Below are 26,858 nucleotides of genomic sequence, written 5' to 3'. Positions count from 1 at the left end.
ATGTAATTTCTCCTTTAATTCTATAATATAACCACTAGGTGGAGTTCTAAGCCTATTTTCTGTATTCTCGTTGTTTTAACGTATGAAGAACACTTGTACATGTTGTTGAGAACGCAGTAAAGTGTGACGCATATTTCGTTCTGTGAGTTTTATGAGTACTCCGAGTCTTTATTAAAACCAACACATGAAACATATGTCTAAAGAAAGTAGGGATGGGCTGATCGATCCGAACGTATCAAAACGTCCGAGAATGATGATCAAATTTCAAAATGCTTTGAAATCACACTCTTATTTTTATTGTAAACCTGTGATAAAACATATATGCTTGTGTTTTACATTTTTAAGAAAACAAAAAAAATGGCAGCAAACAACCACTTTTATAATTATTGTTTTGCGATCTTTGCGATTGATTTTCTTTCTGATTAATTTTCTGATAAATCTACCATTTGTTGTTGAAATGACGTAGTTCCAACGGGAGTGCGAAATGGAGGGCGGGTCCACCTTCTTCATGTAGCCAATCAGATGAGCTAATCGCTAACTCTCGATTTACTCTTATCTGATTGGTTTAAAAACACGCCAGTCACCAGAACACATCTTTAACATAATTTGGCTCAGACCCGTTCTCGTTGCTGCAATGGTACTTTTAATAATGCACACATGCATATTAAATAATAAATAAATAAAAGAACAAATGAATAAATAAATGAATAAATAAACCATGATTACTTAAGGTTACAAATACACACACACACACACACACACACACACACTCCATCATTGCAATCTTGACATCGCAGCCTGTTCATTATATCCGCAATAAAATATAATAATAAAATAGTAAACCTAACATATAAAAATTACCCTGTTTAAATTAGGGCTGGGCGATAAAACGATCTCGATATGGCATCGCGATAATATTTATTTAGACTACGATGATAAACTTTTGACATGTTTACTCGATATGGATAGACCTAACAGCCTATTACAAAGCAGAAATAAACGGACAACAGCCAGTCAGAACGCAGATTTTGGCTTGTGCGTCTAAGTACACGCCCATTTGCTAGCAGAGCACTGTTTGAGCTACCGGCAGTGAAGAAAGTGAGTGTAAAGAAAAAATGAGTGGAAACGACGAACTCGAACTATCTTCCAAAGCTGAGGAAATTGTTGACAAAAAAGGTAACAAGACGTCAATTATATGGAAGTGGTTTGGATATCTGAAAAGCGACGACGCGCAAATAAAGACGGTCTGCGAAATATGCCGTCGGTCGGTGATAACCAAGACGGGAAACACAAATAAAACCTTTTCGGTCACCTGAAAAGGTACCATCCCAGCGACCACACCGAGAGTATGAAAATGCGGGCCCATGTTAATGTTACTCCGTCCAAAAGTTTTGCAGACTAGTCTTTCTGGCAAAAACCTATAATACTACCTAAAAGGTGTAGCATAGTGACTGGTTTACAATGTTTACATTTTGCACTTTTTACTCAGATTGCTACCTCTAAAACATTTGAGATATTTAAAACCAGTACACAATTAATATTTTATTTATCTGACAGTTAAGTACTTAAATCTGCCAGGGACTTTGTGGTTCACTTGTTTACATTTGTTGTCTTGGTTGTACCTCTGCAAACATTTTGAAATGTTTGCTGCCCTGCCAAAGAAATTTGATGTGATAGTACTGTAGTCACAGCTTTTAGTTTGATATTTTATAATCAGTTACAAGGCAAGCTAACTTGCATTGTTTTGTCAAGGCAGATAAAGCATGTTTGCTAAAAGTAAAATGTTAACATTTAGATTTAAAGTTTATCAATATTCTTTTATAACAAAATATATTCTCAACCAATCCATGTTTGCACAGTTAAATGTTTGCATTGTTATTTATTTATGTTAATAAACTATATAGTTCAACTATTGAACCTTCTGGTTTCTTCAGGCATCATTATCAGTATACTTTTCAATCGGGCAGCATTATTAAATTATATATCGTAACAAATATCGATATCGATCAATATGGAAAAAATATCGTGATAATATATTTTGCCATATCGCCCAGCCCTAGTTTAAATAGTCAGTAGTACAATTCAGTATCATTCACAGTAAGCACCGCTCCACTGTGATGTTTCCAAGCATATTTTTGCGCATGTAAAGCGGATGATTTTCTACGTCGGTATTGGAGCGTGAGTAAAGTACAAAGCCTATAATAAAGAATAGTTTAGCATCCAAATACATCGCAAATGTAAAAACATTTTGATTGTAAAGAGAGCGTTTTTTTATTCGTGTTCTGTTCTGAATATCATTCAATTTCAAGGATTTGTTGTGGAATGTTTTGAGAGTATCATCAAATAAGAATAATTCTCTCGTTTTAGTGATTCCCTAGTTATTTTTTTTATAATTCTAATCCGGTAAGGCAAGTAATATTCTCTGTGTCTTTATATAAATAAACCAAAACAAAAAAGTTTGAGAACCGCTGCTTTATGGCACGCTTTTGGATTGTGGTCAGCACAGAAAACAGCGCACGATTCTTAAATGGTTTGAAAGTTATATTGAAATGCTTACAAAGGAATGGATAAGAGGAATCGACATTTTTATTTAAAAACAAGTCATCTGAAACCTGACATCAAGTAAGGTGAGGAACAACAAATTTCACACACTTGGAAAATGCTTTTTATTTGAATGAGTGAATGTGGCTCTTAAAAGAGCCATTGTTGCTGCCCTTAAAAGGACATTTGTTGCTTCATCTTCTGAGTTCCACCTGCAGAGCTTCTCGGAGGTTGCTCGGCAGAAGCTGGTTTCCCTCTGGTCTCAGGTGGACTCCGTCTCTGCACAGATGGAACAAGCCGATGTTTCTGTGGTGAATGCAGCGCATCTGCCTCTCTGCCAAGAAGCCAGACATGGCGCCGTTGATCCACCGCCGGCTTCGTTCAATGCCATAGCCAGTCCTGCCAGTCTGTCCTCTCCAATTTAGACGGGTAAAATGCCAGAAAACAACCAGCCTGGTTCTGGGAAACATTTGTAAGACTTCGGTCAGGTCACTCTTTATTTCCCGAAGAAAATCGAGGCGGTTGCGGCCCACCCGACACAAACTGTTCCCTCCCAGGTGAATAATGAGAATATCTGGAGCTGTAGCTTTGGCCCTGAGAGAGCGCAGAGCTGGAAACAGCTGCTCCCAGAGTCTGCCTCCTCTGCCGTCCCAGGTGATCTCACACTGAAGACCGAGGTTTCCGTCCAGGCGCTGCTCACAGAAGCGAGTATGCAGTGTGCGGATGATGGAACTGCCGACGATCCAAACACGTGAAGCCATCTCAAAGACGAGTGAGGGAATGTGATTTACAACCGGTATTTATGAGTGTTGCACGTTTGGTTCCTAAAGGTGTTACAGGCCCCACCCATTTCCAGATTCAATAATCGGCTCGTTCTTACATAGTACAGCACGTTCGCACATGCGCAGTCTTCAAAAACGGTGCTTTATTTATTTATGTACCGTACAAAAACGGTACATAAATAACATTTGTTTGTGTTCTAAACAAAAGACACAGGTTGTACTGAATGTCAGCTTGTTTATTTGGCTCAAGATAAGGATTTATTAAGTCCACATGTCATGCAAACAAGAAATGCTTCTAACTAGGTCGAGAGCTGTCGTTGCGAATGTTCGTTGGAGCTCTACAGCACACATCTTCTTCTCGACAGTCAAAGCGAGGTTACGTTATTGCCCATCGTGCACAGCAACCCTAAAGGCATGGGGGTGGCGGTGCCACCGGCTTGGGCCCGTCATCGCTGCTCTCAGCTTTAATTTAAAATAGCAGCTGATTTGAACACAAAGAGCTGAATCTATAGTGTTCTTGAAATTTTGTGTTTGAACACTGAGTGAATCTCACAAAAACAGTCAAGAACATTTTCAGGTCACATTTTACTCAAAAATCAGAAGAAAGAAATAAGAATAATATTTTGCATTAAAAAAAAAAATCCTCTTCCAAGACCTTTTGAGTTTTTTTTGCATTGTGACATTATTTTTAAGACAAACACGTCTCTTCCCCCAAAATTATAATTACTGCAGCATAAATATTCATTTTTTTTGTATTAGATTTATGCTGATTTGTAAATCAATTAAATATTGTGTCCAGACAGGAAGATTTTCATCACTGTATTAAGAATTATTTTTGATTTGATTTTATATTACAATATTGAGGGGAGGGAGGGGGGTTGTTTAATTGTCATGAAAATAGTGTAACTATGCAAAAAAAAAAAAAAATCCCTTATTATCCTTAATTCAAAATATAGTTTATTTTTGTGCAGAATAAATTATTTTAATTACCATAGGTTGGGGTTTTCATGTATTATAACTATCGTTTCACTACATATAACATGGTTAAATATAGTTACTATTGAAAAACCACAGTAAATTCAGGGTTCCTACTCTTTCTTACAATTCATTTCCATACCCAAACATTTAGCTTTTCATTCTGAAAGTGACATCAAAATCACATAATCGCAAGTTTGTAAAAAAAAAAAAGCCACACCATGGTTTTATAAAAGTTGTAAACATTTCATTTTAAATTTAATGCATATGAACAAATTGCATGAATCCTAAAATGGGCGGGGATTAGCAGCACATTGTCGTCTCTCATTTTTCAGATATTCTAAATAAGATATATTTTGAACTTTGATATATGTGTTTTTAATCCAGTGTAACATAACACCCCGATTAAATGTTTTAGGTCAGAGCATAATAAATACAATTACATAAACTGTAAACAAAACGTCCATGATTTTTTCCATGACTTTGAAAGATTTAATTAATTTCCAAGACATTTCCAGGCCTGGAAATCACAATTTGAAAATTTCCGTGGAAACCCTGTAAATGTATTGTGAGGGAATGCAAAACTATTTCATAAAATCATTTCCTCCTGTCCTCTACAGACTCTACTGTTTTTACATACACTGGCATCTGTACACATTATTTATTTACACTGAACACAATACATTAACAATAATTGTTAAGAAAATCAATGATGTAAATCACAGAACTATTTGTCCTCCCACCAGTTCCTATGGTCTCTGCCTATTCTCTGTCTGTCTGATTTGATTTTCAAGGCAGTCTGTACACTGCTGGGCAAACGGACCTCACCAGGAAAAGCAGATTCCTGACTACTATAATGACTTTTTGGAGTTCTGCGTTTACTCACAAATATTCTGTCTCTTTCCCTCTTCCAGTTTTCCTCTCGGTCCATAAGCATTCTTGATTTGTTTTCGGTTCCATTGTCTCTCTGCTGGTGGAAGCTGCTGTGTTTCCACTTAGGTAGAAACTCGAGTGCTTTCTGCCAACTTCCGGTCTCTTTAACCATGGACAATATGCGGATCATCTGGTCTAGTGTAAGATTCTTCACACCCGAGTCCCAGTCCAGGTATTCGTCAAGAGGAAGGCGGGCCGTGGTGAGCCTGAGGCATTTCGCATTGGCCAATGAAACGCCTGAATGTATGAAGCGGTCCACCATCGCACCCACTACATACACTTTACTGTGATCAAACTTATGCAGGACGTTTGGTGAATCAGCCGTTAGGTAGACAAGGCTTTCAAGAGGAAACACGTCGGCGAGCGGTGGTCGGGATCAGCAGACGTTCCCAAGTCTCAGTCCCATAGCGTTTGAGGAGCTCAAGGAAATATGCCCCATTATGCTGCAGGTTACAGAAGTGCAGGTGAAATTGGTCAACGGAACGTCGGTTCCAGCCCTCGGTCTGCAGCAACTGCGAAACGGTGTTTTCGATCTCTCACTGCGACATGTGCTGCTCATAGCTCATGTCATATACCAGTGGTTGACCGTTGTGCCGCCCGCCAGTTCAGGAGCTTATCCATGGAACGACTCCGGAACTTCAACATGAAAGTGTTCTTCAGAGAATCTCCTTCATCTCTATCTGATTCCATGTCTGCTTCCAGATTCCACTCAGATTTCTTCTTTTCCTGCTTCTCCATCTTGGAAATCAATAAAAAAAATTGTGTCCTTCCTTGATGGCCAGACTTTGCAGTCAATCCGGAGAGAACTTCCAGCTGTTCATCCATGATGTTCTTTGGAACAATCTTCCCCGCTTGATGCCACATCTCAACCAGCTCACGATTGGCCTCCAGTAGAGATGGCTCCACTTCAGGGTTTGGAGTCAAATTCTCCTCACCTTTCCTCTCTGCATGCATGGCTTGAGATTTCATCACCACATTTTCCAAATGTCCAAGTCAAGATTTTCAGCAGAAATGCTTTCAGCTCCATCTTTTCTGGTTCTCCAACTGGTGCTGATGGGTCTGCCAATGAGGTTCAGTAACTTTAATTTGACATGATGCCTTTTGTATACAGTCTGTACTGGAGCGGAGGTGCTTTTCCATTGCACGGCCAGTGAACACAACCTTTGAAACCTCATGAATGACCTCTTTTGGAATTTAAGCCAAAAAACATAATATAGGTGTGTACCATAGTATCAGTACATCATGTCAAACGTCCCGGTTGCCTGAGGAAAAAAGCAGAAGTGTCTTTTAGATACTATATAATTATAATATATGGGAGACTGGGGTTAGTTGTCAAACTTAGACCGTTATTGTCCAGGATAAACGATAATGGCCAAATATTGGTCTATCACAAGGGAAAGATAACACTTCTGTTAATAGGCCAAGTGAACATGGTTATCGATCAATGCGACAATTGCAAAACGGCCAAATATCGGCCGATATATTGGTATATCTCAAGGGAAAGTAAACACTTATGTTACTCGGCCAAGCAAAGCGGTTATCATGGAATTGGAATCATGTTGCTGTTTTTCATTTTCAATCTTTGAATGGTATGGCTTGAATGTTTTTTTAATTTATTTTTTTTACAATTTTTATGTACTATTTGTTGTTTAAAATGTTTGTGTTTTTTATGTGAAATTGTTGGTGCAGCCATCCTGACCAGGACTCCCTGGAAGAAGAGATCTCCTATCTCAGTGGGACCTTCCTGGTTAAATAAATCGCAAAATGATATATTGATCTATAACAAAGGAAAGTTAGTACTTCTGTTAATCAGCCAAGCAAACATGGTTTTCGGCTGATGCGATAATCGCAAAATGGCCAAATATTGGCCAATATATCAGTCTATAACAAGGGAAAGTTAACACTTCTGTTAATTAGCCAAGCGAACACTGTTATTGACTGATGCAATAATTGAAAAATGGCCAAATATCAGCCAATAAATCAGCATGGTCGATATATCGTTCTATCACAATCGTTGAAAGATATCGGTGGCACAAGAGAAAGTTAATATTTCTGTTAATAGGCCAAGCGATCACAGTTGTTGGCCAATGCTAATAATTGCAAAACAGCCAAACATGGGCCGATTAATCGGCCTGGGCAGCATTTCCCAAAGGCATCGTAAGCCTAAGTAGATGGTAGAGACCATTGAAACCAATGGCTTCTACGATGTGCTTTTGGGAAACGCAGTACATACATGAGTCTAACAGTAATACATTTTATAAAATCACAACATGCCTCGACCTTATATTTATAAAACAAGTTACTCTTAGTTACTGCACAGAACACAAAACATTTCAGTAAAAATTATTCATTATATTGTCAACTTTGTATGCCAGTGTGCTTTAATTGAGTTTACAAAAATAAAATTATATTGGAATGTTTGTTTAAAGGACAAAAAAAAGATCCAATTCTAACTTAGAGTTTTGAAATAGATATTTGAAAGCAACATAATACACACTAGCAAAAATTAGCATTTATGATTCAAACCCGTCTAGTTACTGAGATGTGATAACTAGTCTTACCTATAACTAGATAAACATGAAGATAAATTATAAAATGAATCAATATACCATCAAATGTATTTCTGTATGTCCACTCAGAAGGACACACGCTGCATGCTGTCATGTGGATTGCCGGTGTGCAACAACAAACATGTACTATATGGAAATCTACTCGCCATCATTAGTGAAATACAATTAGATATTTAAGTCATACTTATTATCAGTAGTGTAAAATAAATTGAAAAATATATATATTATAATTATACAACAATGTGCATACATTATGAATTTCAATTGATGACATTTTGCTCATGTAAACATATATTGATATAGCAGTTTCATTTTTCATCTTTTAATAGCTATTATATAAAATTATTATATTATATCAGAGCACAACTTTTATGTTAGTGATTATATTATAGATAATAAAATATTGCTGGTGATTGTCAGAGGGATTTTTGAAGAAAATAAATTGTTCTTTAAGATTTATGTGCCATTTTATCAGAATCAGAATCAGCTTTATTGCCAAGTATGCTTACACATACAAGGAATTTGTCTTGGTGACAGGAGCTTCCAGTCTACAACAATACAAACAATACCAAAAACAGCAGCAAGACATAGGTAATTAAAAACAAAAAAGAACACAAAATAAATAATTATACATACGTACATACACTCACCTTCATGCATACCCACATACACACACGTAGTGCAAATCTAATACAATCTGTATATAAAGAACAAAAAACAGTATATTATGTACAGAGCAATGTAAGTAATGGCAGAAGTGGATATGTTGGATAATATAAATTAAAATTAAACGGTGTATTGCACATCATTATTGCTCAATGGGGCAATTTAATTGTTCATTAGATGGATGGCCTGAGGGAAAAAACTGTTCCTGTGTCTGACGGTTCTGGTGTTCAGAGCTCTGAAGCGCAGGCCAGAAGGCAACAGTTCAAAAAGGTAATGGGCAGGGTGAGTGGTGAGGGGGGGCGGGGCAGGGGGCAACCAATAATCCTCTCAGCAGACCGAACTGTCCTTTGTAGTCTTCTGATGTCTGATTTCGTAGCTGCACCAAACCAGACAGTTACTGAAGTGCAGAGGACAGACTCAATGACTGCTGAGTAGAACTGTTTCAGCAGCACTGGTGGCAGGTTGAACTTCCTCAGCTGGCGAAGGAAGTACAACCTCTGCTGGGCCTTTTTCACAATGGAGTCGATGTGTATCTCCCACTTCAGGTCCTGTGAGATGGTAGTGCCCAGGAACCTGAATGACTCCACTGCTGCCACAGTGCTGTTTAGAATGGTGAGGGGGACAATGATGGGGTGTTCCTCCTAAAGTCCACAATCATCTCCACCGTTTTGAGCGTGTTCAGCTCCAGGTTGTTTTGACTGCACCAGAAAGCCAGCCGTTCAACCTCCTTTCTATATGCAGACTCATCATCATCTCGGATGAGGCCGATGACAGTGGTGTCGTCTGCAAACTTCAGGAGCTTGACAGAGGGGTCCTTGGTGGTGCAGTCATTGGTGTACAGGGAGAAGAGTAGTGGGGAGAGCACACATCCCTGGAGGGCACCAGTGGTGATGGTACAGGTGGTGGAAGTTAATTTTCCCTGCCTCACAAGCTGCTGCCTGTCCGTCAGAAAGCTGGTAATCCACTGACAGGTAGAGGTGGGAACAGGGAGTTGGTTTAACTTTGTCCGGAGTATCTGGTATGATTGTGTTGAAAGCCGAGCTGAAGTCCACAAAAAGGATCCTTACGTATGTCCCCCGGTCTGTCCAGATGTAGCAGGACGTGATGCAAACCCATGTTGACTGCATCATCCACAGACCTGTTTGCTCGATAAGCAGGGGGTCCAGAAAGGGTCCAGTGATGTACTTCAGGTGGGCCAACACCAGTCTCTCATATGACTTCATGACCACAGATGTCAGGGCGACAGGTCTGTAGTCATTAAGTCCTGTGATTTTAGGTTTCTTAGGGACGGGGATAATAACGGAGCGTTTGAAGCAGCATGGGACTTCACACTGCTCCAGTGATCTATTGAAGATCTGAGTGAAGATGTGGGCCAGTTGGTTAGCACAGGAACGAAGGCACGCTGGTGAGATGCCATCTGGGCCTGGAGCCTTCCTTGACCTTTGCTTCCGAAAGACACGGCACACATCGTCCTCACAGATCTTGAGTGCAGGTAGTGTAGCAGGAGGGGGTAGGAGGAGGGTTGCAGGAGGTGTTAATGGTTGTGTTAAATGAAGGTCTGAGTGCATGTGGGGTGTGAAATTGGGCCTTTCAAATCTGCAATATAACACATTCAGGTCGTCAGCCATTCGTTGGTCCACCACAGGGTTGGGGGTAGGAGTCCTGTAATTAGTAAGTTGTTTCAGGCCACTCCACACTGATGCAAGGTCGTTAGCTGAAAATTTGTTTTTCAGCTTCTCAGAGTAGCTTCTTTTAGCCACTCTGATTTCCCTATTCAGTGTGTTCCTGGCCTGATTATACAAGACTCTATCCCCAACCCTGTAAGCCTCCTCTTTGGCATGACGAAGCTGTCTGAGTTTTCCTGTGAACCATGGTTTATCATTGTTGAATGATAAAAATGTCCTAGTAGGGATGCACATATCCTCACAGAAACTGATGTATGATGTAACAGTATCTGTGAGCTCATCCAGGTCTGTAGCTGCAGCTTCAAAAACACTCCAATCAGCGCAGTCAAAGCAGGCTTGTAGTTCCAGCTCTGCTTCATTAGTCCATCTCCTTACAGTCCTTACAACTTTATGTGCAACTATGTACATTTACATCCAGAAAATGTACAATGAGATATTTTGCTAAACAAACAAACATTTGACAAAAGGCCTCTGGCAATTATCAACCACACATTTGACCACACAGTATGAAAAGTAAAGAATTCTCTTAACATGCATGTGTGTATGTTATTTGGCAGCTGTCGAAGACCGCTCATGATCTGAGTAACATGGCAAGTATTTATCTTGTGGACGTGGATTCATCACTGGTTTATACGTGATACTTTGACATCAGTTTAATTCCATCAACAGTGTTCTTCTTCAATGGACAGCACATGAAAGTTGATTATGGGTGTGTATTGAGACATATGGCTCTTTTTTTTTATTTACTTATCCATTGAAATCACATGATGGAATTATCAATTTCCCCTCCTTCTATCGATACTATAGGGGTTTAACACTTTTCTAAATATCATTCTATCAAAAATAGACAGAAACATGCACAAACAGGATGTAAAAGGTACAAACCACAGATGTGGTTAAACTGTTAAGAAACATTTCCTCAAACTAGAAAGAACTTCTGCAACTAATGTTTCCAAAGACGGCGTAACCACACAAGTGTTTCACTTTTTACAAAAGATAAGCATGCCTCTAATTTAAAATTTCACAGATTTTTTATATTTTATATTAACCCTGAGATTTCCTTGTTTTTCAGTATTTCACAATCATCTGTGAGCCCTAGTTGTCTCTTTTGAGTTTTCAACTCTTTTAGATAATGGTCACACATCTTGTCTTTAATTGACTTTTCCTCTATATCATTCAACATCAGCTGCTTGAGGGAAATTGTGATTATCAGTCCTTTCATTTTTTGATTTATTTCAACACATTCAGATCTCCAGATCACACCAAGTTTGTGGCAACTTTCAAAACCAAACAGGATTTCATGGATCTAATTGAGATGATCTATTGTGCTGCCATGAGCTAATTGTTCAAAGCTAATTGTTCAAAGCCCTATCGAATATAATCTGCTGTACCACAGCATCTAGCGCTGGATGAGATTTCACCGAAAGTGAACTTTTATACGGTTTTCTGTTGCAGTAAAACTGATGAAATGGATGTAGAGTTTCCATTGGAAACCAGTTTTATATACACAATCAGCCACAGCATTAAATCCACCTACATAATTTTGTGTACGTTCCGCACGTGGCGCCAAAACAGCACCAACCCACATCTCAGAATAGCATTCTGAGATTATATTCTTCTTACCACAATTGTAAAGAGAGGTTATCCGAGTTACCATAGACTTGAATCAGTCTGCCCATTCTCTGTTGACCTCTCACATCGACAAGTCATTCCCATAGAACTGCCACTCACTGGATGTTTTTTGTTTTTGGCACCATTCTGAGTAAATTCTAGAGACTGTGGTGTGTGAAAATCCCAGGAGATCAGAAATTACAGAAATACTCAAACCAGCCTGTCTGTTCTGTGGATGGAAGTGCCTTGTTGATGAGAGAGGTCAACAGAGAACGGCCAGACTGGTTTGAATGTATAAAGTCTACGGTAACTCAGATAATGCTCTGTACAATTGTGGTGAGAAGAATATCATCTTAGAATGCTATTCTGAGATGTGGATTGGTGCCATTTTGGTAGCAAGAGGGGGTCCAACACAATTTTAGGCAGGTGGTTTTAATATTGTGGATGATCTGTGTATTTACTATGCCATACTTGTAATATGTGAAGTTTTTTGTATGATGTTTTATAGAAATAAAAATAAATGTTCATTTTGGTTTTATATTGCACTTAACAAGTCTGTTTAATTACACTGAAGATAATTTAAAGTCATTACGCAACTGCATTCACACTGTAAGTAAATAGTTTCTTAATTAATATTTTTGTCTTGTTTTCGAGTAATAATATCTACAGTAAATATTCGTAAAAGAAGATACATTTACTTGAAAAGCAAAATGGCATAAAATCTTAAGAAAAATACCTTAAATTAAGTTTGTTTCTGAACCTAATGATAAATAGTTTTTTCTTCTTTTTATGCTTATTTAGATTTCTTTGAAAACAAGACAAAATATCTAATGTGATTTTGCTCGTCAAGTATATTTATCTTGTTTTAAGAATGTTTCGATATTTTACTGGAAAACCAGACAAAACTACTAAAACATTTTTTTTCTTTTTTGGAGTGATTCAAGTGTTGGGTTTAATAAAATAACTTAATTGATTGCTTTATTGAAAATTAATCACATAATTATTTACTTTTAAGTTACTTTCTTAAACAATATTCTGCTCAACTAGTTCAAAGTAGTGTCTGCATTTCCTCAAACAAGCCATACACGGGTTTCTCACTTACAATGATTAGTTACTTGGCGCAAACACTTTAGCTGTCAAAAAGACATACATATTAACATAATTAATGTTTTAAATGTGTTTAACATGAATTAATATATATATATATATATATATATATATATATATATATATATATATATATATATATATATATATATATATATATATATATATAAATCTGAAGCTTTGGCTCTGAAAGCATACTGCCCAGTAATGGCTTTCCAGCTGGGCACGATTCAGGATAGCATTAAGTATTTGAGAATTTTATTCCCAGCTAATTTAATTGATTGATTGATTTAATTGAGTTAATTTTGGCCCTTTAATAAAAAGTTTTTCGAGAGATGAGGGTAGATGGGGTTCATTACGTTTATCTGTGACTGGGAAGGTTAATGTTATTAAAATAAAATATATTCCAAAATTCAACTACCTGCTACAATCTCTCCCTATATATTTCCCCCTCTCACAATTCAAGCAATTTGAGTCCTTTATTTGGAATAGTAAGATTACATTCCTCAGATTACATTCCAGTAAATTACATAGGCCAATTGACAAAGGTGGACTAGGCCTACCCAAGATTTTGTTTTATTAGTATCTTTCAGGGCTCAGACATTTGGCTTATTGGTCGCTTCCATCTGAGAGAGCCCCTCTCTGGTTTTAAATTGAACAGGAAGTTCTTGCCCCTATTTCGCCATTGCAAAGCCTTTCTATCAAACTAACAGAAATTAAGTTACAACCCTTTATCTTGCATTTGCACTCTGTTTTGACAAAAGTGTCCAGAGTGTTTAATTCAGACATTACTTATATGTTGCTTCGAGCATATGGCTGAACCTAAAATTATGTCTTAATAAGTCCCCTTTCTGCTGGACAGAATGGATTGTGAGGGAGGTCATGAGAGTGGAATACTGAGGTCCTTTGAAAATATGTTTCATCATTTTGGGATTACCAGGTCTAACTTTTTTAGGTATTTACAGCTGCGCCACCTGCTCTGTAATATTTTTGGGAGTAGCATACACCCCCCTAAAACGGATACTTTGGGAGTGGTGATTACTGCTTTTGGAAAAGGTAATGAGGCATCAGCGTATTACTCCCTACTAATTCAGAGTCTGGGGGATGGAGTTTCAACTTCTCTCAAGAGATTTTGGGAGGAAGATTTAGACTTGGTATTGGAGGAGGGATTGTGGGCTAAGATTCTAAAAAAGTCTACATCTAGAGATGCAAGGGTGCAACTTATGCAATTTAAGATTTTATATCGATTCTATTGGCCCCCCTCTAGATTGTATAGGCTTGGTCTTAAAGATACACCCACTTGATGCTGATGTCATTCAGAAGATGGGGACACAAGTTGGTGGTGTATTAAGGTCCAAGAATTTTGGTTGAGGGTTCAGTTTTATGTGTGACGTATTGGCAGAGGCGGAGCCAGAGGGGTGTCCGGGGTGGCACTGGACACCCCAGCCATCTGATTGGCCACCCCAGGTGCCACCCCAACTTTTTATTCGCTACCGGCAGTTGCTGATGCTGATTGACATCTCATTTAGCCTCTCGTAAAAAGAAGAGTTGTTTTTTTTTTTTTTAAACGTTCGCCGCAGCGCGCGCAGTTTTCAAACGGACAACGAGTCGAAGACGAGAGAATATAGTTTCAAGATACAGAATAATATGAAAAGGTCATATTTGAAGTAAGTTAAGGTTTAACATCATGTTTGTTTGCTGAATTAATTTTATGAGACGCTGTGTGAGTTCAATAGGTTACAGATTAATAAGATTAGAGAAACCCTTTCGCAATTTAGCATAACAATCCTTACGATTACATCTGCACTAGTAATACCTGCATATATCGTGCAGTATGTAAGTTACAGTACACATGTTTAGCTAATGTGGGGAAGTAGGATACAGCTTCAGCGAGTAAACATTTAGCAGTTTGAAATCGATTAGCTAGTTCAGTTACTTCAGTTAAGAGGAGGGCTAGCAATGATCAAACTGGTAACTTAGACTGGTAGTTGATTTTAATGTACAGTTATGAAAATGAGGATTTGTAATTAAGATAAAAATGTTGGTAATTGGATGATTAGATGTAACCATAGGCTGTCATATTTTTGCACCGGATCAATTAAACATGAAAAGAAAGGGAGAGATATATTTTTAAAGAAGCACAAACAGGCAGATCAGGTACAAACAGACCCCAGCCCTTGCATCACCACTGACCCCAGAGCAGCTCCCTAGCTGAGGCTAGTCAGAGTCAGTCCGGTCAGACTTCAGGACCACCAACAGGTCAGAGCATCTACCAGACACAGGCAGTCAGTCACATGCCAAGTTCAGGAATTTACGTTGAGATGATTTTGTCAGATTAAAAGGATAGTTCACCCAAAAATAATATAATAATCATTTACTCACCCTCATGCCATTCCAAACCTGTATGACCTTCTTCTGCAGAACACAAAAGATATTTTGAAGCATGTTGGTAACCAAATAGTTTTGGGTTCCCGTCGACTTCCATTGTATTTTTTTTTCTATACTATGGAAGTGATTGGGAACCAAAACTGTTTGGTTACCAGCATCTTTTATGTTCTGCAGAAGAATGTCAGTCATACAGGTTTGGACGTTTAAAATGTTGGTTCATGTGTTGTTGATGGCTGTGGCATTTATACTGTGATTATACACTAATTGTTCTTGTGTTATAAAAAGATGTATCAAGGGATGACACAGAGACGTCTTGTTCTGAGAAAGACAGTAAGCCAGAGCTGCCAGGAGATGTTCAACACTTATAAACACAACAGTGTGACCAAATTCCTCTCTGTGAGTACTGTGTGAAATTCTTTTATGTATTTTTTTGTAAATGTGAGGTTTTTTGTAACTAAACTCAGCATTTAATGTAACAGACACATGTTACTGTATCTTGTCTCCTTGGTACTTAAGGCTTTATTTTCTGAAAATATTTAGGATGTTCAACACTTGTAGAAACAAACAGAGTGACCCAATACTTTCCTCAGTGTGAGTACTGTGTGAGTGTGTGTGTGTTATTACTATCAATACCAGAAAAACAGCTTGTAAATCATACATACCACATTTTTTTTACATTTATATATTTAAGTGATGGATAGGTTTAGGGGGTAGAAAATACAGTTTGTACAGTTTAAAAATCATTATGGAAATTCCCCATAAAACATGGAAAACCAACATTGTGCGCGCGTGTGTGCGGACCCCCGAAAGTAGCAGTGGCCACCCCCTGGCCACTCCAAATATAAAACTCTAGTTCCGCCACTGCGTATTGGTGTTATGTATACCTTGTCTTGTTTCACTGTTGCCCTTTTGTTTGCCATTTTTGTCACTTTTGCATTCCTTAGTTTTCACTTTTGTCCCTTGTGTAGCTCCATAGTCTCTTTGTTAGCTTTCGTGTTCACCGTTCATTGTTTGCACCTGCCCTCGTTAATTTGTCATTTTGCTTCTGTTTATCACCTTGTTATCTTGTTTGAGTTCTGTTTTGTTCATTGGCCCCTTTTTCCCTTGCTCATGTATTTATACCCCGGTTCTTTGTTCAGTCCTTGTCTATCGTTGTTTGTTGTTAGCCTGGTATGTGTTCCCTGCCTGAGTTCTCTGTTTTGTTGCCTGAGTTCTCTGTTTGGTTTCATCGTGTTTAGTTTTCAGTTTTATGTTTTATTTCCCCATTGAGGGTTGTTCCTTTGTGTTTACTTGCTCGTTTATTTAATAAAGTCTAACTGCATTTGGATCTGCATCTCCTCATCTGCCTCGCTGCTCAAGCGTTACAATTGGGCACTCATATTTTATTTTGCCCCAGACTCTGTATTTTTGGCAATGGGGCAGTCATTAATATAGGGGATAAATACATTAAAAAAATTAGGTCCTAGGCAGTGTTATTATCATTTACATTTATGCATTTGGCAGACGCTTTTATCCAAAGCAACTTACAGAGCCCTTCTTACAGGGACAATCCCCCTGGAGCAACCTGGAGTTAAGTGCCTTACTCAAGGAGACAATGGTGGTGGCTGTGGGGATCGAACCAGCGTCCTTCTGATTACCAGTTTACCAGTTATGTTGTTTAGACCACTACACCACCACTCCAATCGGCAGACAGATCATTCTTAGGGGATATAAGTCAGTTGGAGCACCCTTGTTTCAAGAGTGGCTCGCAGAGATGGGCAGGATAGTAGCATTTGTAGGAATGTCACATAGAAGGCTAGGTAACATGGGTTTAATAAAAACAAAAATGGGGCCACTATTTAGCCTTTTTAGAAGGTTCTCGGGGAGGGGCAGTGGAGGGAGATTTGTAGTTTTAAATGTATGTTTTTTTTTTTTTTGATTAACATTTTTACATCTCAAAAAGATATAAAATTATCTAACTATAGTTTTGGAAAGTCTAAATCTACTTTGTGCAAGACTCAAGTAATTTTTCCAACAATTGTTTACAGGCAGATAGTTTCACTTTTAATTGACTATTTCACAATTACAGTGGGTCAGAACTTAACATACACTAAGTTAACTGTGCCTTTAAGAAGCTTGGACAATTCCAGAAAATTATGTCAAGCTTTTAGACAATTAGCCAGTTAGCTTTTGATAGGAGGTGTACCTGTGGATGCATTTTAATGCCTACCTTCAAATTCAGTGCCTCTTTGCTTGACATCATGGGAAAATCAAAAGAAATCAGCCAAGACCTCAGAATTTGTTTTTTGGACCTTCACAAGTCAGGTTCATTCTTGGGAGCAATTTCAAATGCCAGAAGGTACCACATTCATCTGTACAAACAATAGTACGCAAGTATAAACACTATGGGAACATGCAGCCATCATACCGCTCAGGAAAGAGACGCAATCTGTCTCCTAGAAATGAGCGTAGTTTGATGCGAAAAGTCCTAATCAATCCCAGAACAACAACAAAGGACCTTGTGAAGGTGCTGGAGGAAACAGGTAGACAAGTATCTATATCTACAGTAAAATTAGTCCTCTATCGACATAACCTGAAAGGCTGCCCAGCATGGAAGAATCCACAGCTCCAAAAACACCATAAAAAAGCCAGACTACAGTTTGCAAGTGTACATGGGGTCTTACTTTTACAAAGATCTTACTTTTTGGAGAAATGTTCTCTGGTCTGATGAAACAAAAATGTTAATGTTAGGCCATTATGACCATAGTTTATGTTTGAAGGAAAAAGGGTGAGGCTTGCAAGCCTAAGAACACCATCCCAACCGAGAAGCATGGGAGTGGCAGCATCATGCTGTGGGGGTGCTTTGCTGCAGGAGGGACTGGTGCACATCACAAAATAGATGGCATTGTCACGAACACAGAGAGCGCATCCCCCTCCAGCCATCGGAGATCAGATTCTCCGGAGTAATGACCTTATAGACTACATTTCCCATAAGCCCACATACCTAGGTCTGATTACTCTACAGCTGTTCCCTGTTTGCCACGCTCTATTTAAACCACTCAGTTCATTCATTCATTGCGAAGTCTTGTTTGCTCCGGCTACATTTCCAAGCGTTCCCCTGTTTAGTCTCTCAGTCTTTCGTGTACCTACCTTGCTCTGTTTACTGTTTATCATTGTTTGCTGCCTGCCCCGAACTCCTGCCTGCTCTGACTCTGACTTTGATTGCCTCTCATCTATCTGTTTGCCTGCTACCTGACCATTGCCTGTACGACTTTGAATATTCTATTAAACACTTCTGATGGATCCCAACTTACCTGAGTCTTCATTACAGGCATCATGAGGAAGGAAAATTATGTGGACATATTGAAGCAACATCTTAAGACATCATCCATGAATTTTATGCTTGGTCGCAAATGGGTCTTCCAAATGGACAATGACACCAAGCATACCTCCAAAGTTGTGGCAAAATGGCTTAAGGACACCAAAGTCAAGGTATTGGAGTGGCCATCACAAAGTCTAAAATTCCATCATTTGTCAGTTCAGGTCTCAGAACTCAGAAAAGAACTCGGAGCTCCGACTTCCGAGACAAATGGAACGCACGACTAGAATTCTGAGTTTCCCACTTCAACTTCCAACTTCGCTGGGTCATTCATATTTCCAAGTCAACTTGAAGGGCACATTAGTTTACTCGCTACAGGAATATAATTTCAAGTTGTGTTCTGGAACATGTAACCAGCAACTCCCCACCACCGTAGCCAAGGAGGTTGTTTACCAGCTCAAACTAAAATGTTTGGATGGATTTATATTTGGGTGAATATTACTTGTATAACACTTTTGATCAGTCATATGTATAATAATAAAACAAAGTTTTACAAATTGACAAAGAAATGATTCTGATATATATATATATATATATATATATATATATATATATATATATATATATATATATATATATATATATATATATTTTCTTTTTAAGTTTTTGTTTTCAAACGAATATATAGATAATTCCTTAATTTTTGAAAGACACTCCTATTCCTCCATAAAATACACATCTAAATAAAAAATATTTTTTATAAAAAATACATAAAAAGAATGTCAACATCGTTTGTTTTTAATCTCTCAAACATGGAACTCATGATTCGCGCTGCATTTTTCTCGGCGGAATTTGAACGAGACACCGGATGTTAATCAAACATGGCAGCGACCTTGCGTAATGTGTAAGAGACAAATAGCGACCTATATGAATGAAAATTCTGGGCAAATAATTACTTATTAAACTTATATTTTCATTATATTAAAAAAATGTTATCAATGCTAAAGAACGTATTTTTGGCGTTTTCCCGGACATCAAGCCAGCCAGGTAGTGCCAAGACATTTCGTTCATTTTACATATAATTTCCTATAATTTATATTAGTACCACAAATGTAAAGGTATTTTGGTATTGCCATGTTTGTGTTTGGACATGAAAATGGCAATGCCATGCGTTACGGTAATGATATAGTAGTACCATGTTTCCCCCACATGTACCATGGTAAGTGTAACGTTTGCTTGGCTATTATTATTGACACCTGGCTGTTCTAAGGGACTGCAGCATCACTGATCATCAGATATAATTCATCAGTCTATCTGGATTCTAATCCTGTTTTAATTATTTTAGAGTATTTGGAGTGTCATAACTTGTAAATTTGGCCATTTATTATATTTTGCTCATGAAACCTGTGTTTCCCAGTTACATTAGTATGCATTTACAAAGATCACTTCTTATACCCCAGATGTCCTGCAAAGAAACTTGAAAGTTTTGTCAGCAGGATTGAGGACTTATGAAGTGCCACCAGACTTCAGTGGTAATTATATTATATACTATATCATCAGTATTTAACCATTATTATTTACTCACTCTCATACTATCCCAGATGCGTATGACCTTTATCTGTAAAACACAAATGAAGATTTTTAGAAGAATATCTTAGCTCTGTTGATCCATACAATGCAAGTGAATGGTGAACAGAACTTGAAAGCTCAAAAGTGCAAAGCAGCATAAAAGTAAAAATATTTAAGTCAGGTTTTTTTACTATAAATCTTCACTTTCAAATTCTTCTTTTGTTTTTGACGATTCAGATTTGACCTGTAGTATTTTATTAAAATTTTAATTATTTTCAGATGGCAAATGTTTAAAAGAAAGTACCAGTGTGGGAGTATTTTACTCAAGTGTCGCCAGGAAAAGCACAGTGCAATTGTAGTTAATGCAACCAAAATGTGGAGTCATCTCAAGCAAAACCATCCAGTAGTTCAGTTTTGATGTATATATATATATTTTTTGCTTTAATATTTATTAATATAGTTCTTTATATTTAATATTTAAAATTTGAGCAGATTGAGAAGTAAGTCTGATCTAAGTTTGGAGAAGTAATAAAAATAAACCTTGTGTAATTTGTCAGCTTTACGCTAAGCTAAAATGCTATTTCTAGCCATTTTACATGCACATGTTACCAGGCAGGATCCTAATTTGTATCAAGACGTTGGATTATAATTTCTTTTTTTTCTAGTATGACCTTTGCTATTAGAGCAAAAATCAAATTCTTGATGATAATTTTTGTATTGTTTTCATGTAAAAATATCTAAAAATCCTTAAAACAAGATCAATTAGATTTCTTTTGTTTTAGAAACAATACTGCTTAAGATATTTAGGTTTTAACATAAGAGTCTTACTGTACTGGCAGTTTTTATAGTCAAAACAAGTGAAAAAAATCTAGAAGTAATCCAAAGTATTTAGAATGTTACTGACCTTGAGTAATCTAACGGAATGCATTACAAATTACTTTTTACAACATGTAATCTGTAGTGGAATACTTTTCAAAAGTAACCCTCCCAACCTTGTTTGCTTTTTGGAGCATCAAAGTTCTTACCACCATTCACTTGCACTGTTCTTTTAAAAATCTTAATTTGTGTTGTGTAGAATAAATAGTCAAACACATCTGGGATGGTATGAGTGTGAGTAAACACTGAGACAATTTAAATTTTTTGGTGAATGATTTCTTTAAACTTATTTACTGTTGTCAAGGGCTGCCATGTTAAGAGTATTCTCATTTGTAATGTTTACTCTTACTAATTATGTGTTTTCTCTTTCATGCAGATGTGGTTTTACCTGACAGGCCTAAACTGAAATTCCTCAATAAGGTCCCGAACTTCAAAAAAGCTAAGAAAGAGATGAAGAGGTTGCGTGACATTCAGGGACCAGCCAAAGCGGCAAACACCTTTAACAAGGGACAGTATGGTATTGTGGTCAGTGTTACAAATCTTTCTTCTGAGAGCCAATGGGAACATTTGCAGTTACATACAGTGGCCTCAAAAAGTATTACGACACTGAAGCCACAGTCTAGACACTAGTCTAAATGTCATTGCATTAGATACTGACGTGATATTAAGTTTATTTTATTTGGAAGATTGCACAAGCACACTTTTCAAGCCAGACATTTGGCAAAAAAGAAGTTTGTCAGGTTTAAAACGATAGCAATTAAGTCTATTGTTGGAAATAAAGACAAAGGTTTTGCCGGGTTGTGTTGCCAAATAAAGTCTATTTGCTATTTTAAAAAACAAACAAGCAAGCCCTTTGATATGGCCCAGATCAAATGTATGTTTCAATAAGAACTACATGAAATAAACTGCACTCTTCAAACCATTTCATGGGGTCTTTTTCAACAGTTGTCTTGTGTTTATTGACCTTTAGGCTCTGGGTGGCGGTTACCTGCACTGGGGTCACATGGAGATGATGCGGCTCACTATTAACCGGCGCATGGACCCGCAGCACAACGTTCGCTCGCTGGCGCATTAATGCACCTTACAAGCCGATCACACGTAAAGGACTCGGTCAGCGCATGGGTGGGGGCAAAGGTGCCATCGACCACTATGTGACTCCGGTGAAATGTGGTCGGCTGATAGTAGAGGTCGGAGGTCACGTTGAGCTTGGTGAGGTTGAGGCAGTGCTGACTGAGGTTGCCAAGAAGCTCCCCTTTCCTGCCAAGGTTTGTTCTGAGATACTTTAGTTTAACTTGCATAACTAACTTCTCGTTTTTGCTTTTTCATTATCATCTTTACCTCAGAACATATGAGGCAGTAACTTAAATGCGGAAAGTGTTGCGTAACGTTTACTTTTATGCTGTATGTATGCCAAAGTTCTATACGTGAAGTTTGTCTTCTGCAGGATTTTCTTGTTGTTTTGAAAAGTAATCTGTTAAACATGGAAGTAATTTATTTTCTGTATTGTCTTAAAAGTTAGTTTTGCAAGGTACATACAAAGTTACAACAACATTGAATTTCATAAAATCATCAGGTTCCATATTTTACCCCCAAACCAAAAGAAAAAAAGGAAGTCACGTTTTGCTTAAAGAAAATGAAGCCTTTTTAAGGACCTGCATTTTAAACTGTTATATACACTGTGTATATACAGTGTGTGTGTGTTTAAAATAGTTTTTAGATATTTTAAATAAATTATTTATATAATTGTATCTTGTTATTCTCATTCTTAATGGTGACTGTCATCAATGTAATACAGTAATTTAGTGTTTAACAATAACAAATACTGTAATATCATGATTTTTTTTTTTTTACATCAGCAAAGATTAAAAGACTTTACAACTGTCATACAATTTCCTCTTTTTGCATCACAGTGATGTGAAAATGAGAATTATTTAATCATGAAAATAATCTCTTTTCAAAAACTCATAATGACCCTAAAAACAGGCTCAATTTTTCTTATGCAAAATATCGTTTCTCATTTCTTATGCTTTTGGGGTGAAATATGAAGTTTCAAGACATGCCCTAATCTAGTTTAGAGAGGTTTACTCTCAAATATCTGTGGGCAGATTTAAAGCATAACAGGTAAAATCCTTTCCTACATAGAGCATCGATACGTTTAAGGGGGGTTTCACACTGAGCATGTTTGCTATTGTCCGATTCTAAGTGCGAATGTTCCTGGTAGCGTTGGTCTATTTCCACACTCACTTGATTCTATCAAAACCCGGTCCATTTGTGTTCATCTACGTCATCATAAATATGTATGGTGAACACAACGCGACTCTTCATACTTAGTTTTTTTTGTTATATTGGTGCCATTATGCACAGCAGAGTGAATGAAAACTGCATATATGTGCACTTAATGGCGTAACACACCAGATGTCCAGGGGAAGGCAGCTTGCTGCTGCTTGCAAACACCATTTTTTGAGGAGACAGCGGATTGCAAGGAATCCATTTGCATCTTTGTTTACACTGCACGCTTATTCACGCTCGTGTCCAAGGTGAAGTTATCGCCACTGCCATCTCCTATTATAACCTATATTTATAACCTATAATAGTATTTAAATATATAGTATTTATAAGGTGTATACATAGATTGATAGACAGACAGTATTTATAATGTTGATTGTACTTGTATGTCATTGTGGTGTCATACATTTTTTGGGACTTTCAGGAATGTGTGGATCCTTGTGTGTTGTCGAAACTAATGATGACATCATCGGCTAAAACGCATGCGCAGGTTACTTTACTTCCTGAACGAGTGCGCGTCTGAGTTGCTTTCACATTCACGTGAATCGCGCTACTACAATTCCATTGCAACCGAACTCAGACCACCTCCTACAGGTAGTCTCTGGTTCTGTACTGCGGTGCACACCCCGGTCTGCATAACAGTTTTAACATTACCAATTTTTCATGCAAACCGTGCTCTGTTTCAAACTAAACTGCCAGTGTGAAACCATGGGTAAACCATGATAGAAAACCAAAATTAGAATTGTTTGCAGAGGTTATGAGATGGATAACAATATATGAAATGGTCAGATAGATACTGTGGCAATTAACCACTCAATATGTAATTCACCTATTTGCTGTTTGCCATATTGGGGACCATTTTTGATTTGATCTGGATAATGACTTCAATTTCAGTCTTTTCCTCACTTAAGTTATCGTATGACAAAGGAATAGTTCACCCAAAAATGAAATATTCTGTCATAATTTACTCACTCTCAATTTGCTCCAAACCTGTATGAATTTCTTTCTACTGTAGAGCACAAAAGATTATATTTTGAAGAATGCCCAAAACAACATTGAACCCTACTGACTTTCATTGTATGGACAAAATAAACACGGAGACATTTTTACAAATATCTTACTTTGTTTTTAAGAGAAGAAAGAAATGTAAACCGGTTTGGAGCGACATGAGGGTGAGTAAATGGTGACAGAATGTTAATTTTTGGGTGAACGGTTCCTTTTATCAAGACTTTCGTACAAAATATTTTTACAGTCTTGTAGTCTTGACAGTACCACAGACACGGTAACATTGATATATTTACAAATACTAACAGTAATGTGCTATTACACATCCTGTAGGTTGTGAGCAGAGAGAGTTTGGCAGCATTGCAGCAGGAACAAGCCGAGAGAGAATCCAACAATCAAAACCCCTGGACCTTTCAGAGAATCGCCCAATCCAACATGCTTGGCATTCGCAAAGTCCTTAGTCCATTTGACCTACACAAACACGGACGATACACTGGGAAATTTTTCAACCCTGAGAGAGTGTAGATTTCTTTCAGAGATAACATCGCAGAACTTTATCTTGTAATGTCAAAGCGTAGCTGATGACAAACTCACTGGTGAGCTCTGAGACGGATGTGGTGAACTAATATTCAGAATGTTTATTATATGTGTGAGATTGATATCGCTTGCTTTTTGTGGTCATAACATGTTCTGGTAAGGGGTTTGCAGCCTTGATAATGGAGGTGTTAAACAGAGAGTTTACACACAAATGAAAATTCTCTTGTGATTTACTCATGCTATCCCAGATGTGTATCTTCTTCTGCAGAACACAAAGATTTTTAGAAGAACATCTCAGCTCTGTAGGGCCATATATTGCAAGTGAATGGTGACCAAAACTTTGAAGCTTTAAACAGCACGTAAAGGCTGCTTGACATTGCAGTCTCTAGACACAATCACAATTTCAAGCTCAATTACACTTCTTAGTGCTTGAGGCATGCACAGAGCACTAAATGGTGCTAGTAAGTGTAATCGAGCTTGATATCGTGATAGATAAGGAGACTGCTGATATCTGGATATATAGTGAAAAGGAGTTATATTTTGGTCTGTTCTCAACCACACCAATCATATCACTTCTGAAGACATGGATTAAACCACTGGAGTTTTATGGATTACTTTTATGCTGCCTTTAAGAGCTTTTTGGAGCTTCAAAGTTTTGGCCAGCATTCACTTGCATAGTGAGGAACTACATAGCTGAAATATCTACAACTCTGTGTTCTGCAGAAGAAAGTCTGTCATACACATCTGGGATTGCATTAGGATGAGTAAATGAGGGAATTTTCATATTTGGGTGAACTATTCCTTTAATGTCCTAATATTTTAACAGCAGGGCAGAAATTATAAATGCGATTTGTATATTTTCTGTTGCCATTGTTGCATTCAATTATCAAATTTCAAAATTCCCATGTATTTCATAAGAAGAATAAACCTTTTGCTTTTGAGTTCTTTGTCTTGTGCACATGGGCATTTATTTTATTTTTTTACAATATCTCACAATGCAATGTGCTTGACTAAACCTTCAATATCTTGTGTGATGAATGAATCAATAGTAGTCACTGTTATTTTTAACATCTTATGTCCATTTCATCGTATTGCTAAAGTCTTAAGATCTTTTTAGACAAATTTGAATTTAAAAAAAGGCGTGTGTGCTCACAAAATATACACAAAATACTATTTGCTGTATGTATGCCAAAGTTCTACGTGAAGTTTGTCTTCTGCAGGATTTTCTTGTTGTTTTGAAAAGTAATCTGTTAAACATGCAAGTAATTTATTTTCTGTATTGTCTTAAAAGGTAGTTTTGCAAGGTACTTACAAAGTTACAACAACATTGAATTTCATAAAATCATCAGGTTCCATATTTTACCCCCAAACCAAAAGAAAAAAAAGAAGTCACGTTTTGCTTAAAGAAAATGAAGCCTTTTTAAGGACCTGCATTATAAACTGTTATATACACTGTGTATATACAGTGTGTGTGTGTTTAAAATAGTTTTTAGATATTTTAAATAAATTATTTATATAATTTTATCTTGTTATTCTCATTCTTAATGGTGACTGTCATCAATGTAATACAGTAATTTAGTGTTTAACAATAACAAATACTGTAATATGATTATTTTTTTTTTTTTACATCAGCAAAGATTAAAAGACAGTGTGTTACAACTGTCATACAATTTTCTCTTTTTGCATCACAGTGATGTGAAAATGAGAATTATTTAATCATGAAAATAATCTCTTTTCAAAAACTCATAATGACCCTAAAAACAGGCTCAATTTTCCTTCTGCAAAATATCGTTTCTCATTTCTTATGTTTTTGGGGAGAAATATGAAGTTTCAAGACATGCCCTAATCTAGTTTAGAGAGGTTTACTCTCAAATATCTGTGGGCAGATTTAAAGCATAACAGGTAAAATCCTTTCCTACATAGAGCATCGATACGTTTAAGGGGGGTTTCACACTGAGCATGTTTGCTATTGTCCGATTTCAAGTGCGAATGTTCCTGGTAGCGTTGGTCTATTTCCACACTCACTTGA

At 37.3% G+C, this 26,858-nt stretch overlaps 1 protein-coding gene across 1 annotated transcript; it reads left to right on the top strand.

Annotated features, from left to right (window-relative positions):
* The first annotated feature begins 1,015 nt into the window (after positions 1-1,015).
* mrpl16 (mitochondrial ribosomal protein L16) lies at positions 1,016-26,256 on the top strand. The gene is given in 6 exon segments (XM_052138113.1): positions 1,016-1,176; positions 20,017-20,088; positions 21,378-21,526; positions 21,972-22,049; positions 22,051-22,266; positions 24,626-26,256. Coding segments are annotated over 6 exon segments (768 nt in total). The 5' UTR covers positions 1,016-1,115; the 3' UTR covers positions 24,818-26,256.
* Positions 26,257-26,858: the final 602 nt, after the last annotated feature.

The sequence above is a fragment of the Xyrauchen texanus genome, chromosome 11 (genome assembly GCF_025860055.1).
Source record: "Xyrauchen texanus isolate HMW12.3.18 chromosome 11, RBS_HiC_50CHRs, whole genome shotgun sequence".
Taxonomy (NCBI): domain Eukaryota; kingdom Metazoa; phylum Chordata; class Actinopteri; order Cypriniformes; family Catostomidae; genus Xyrauchen; species Xyrauchen texanus.
This window is presented reverse-complemented; position numbering and strand designations above follow the sequence as displayed.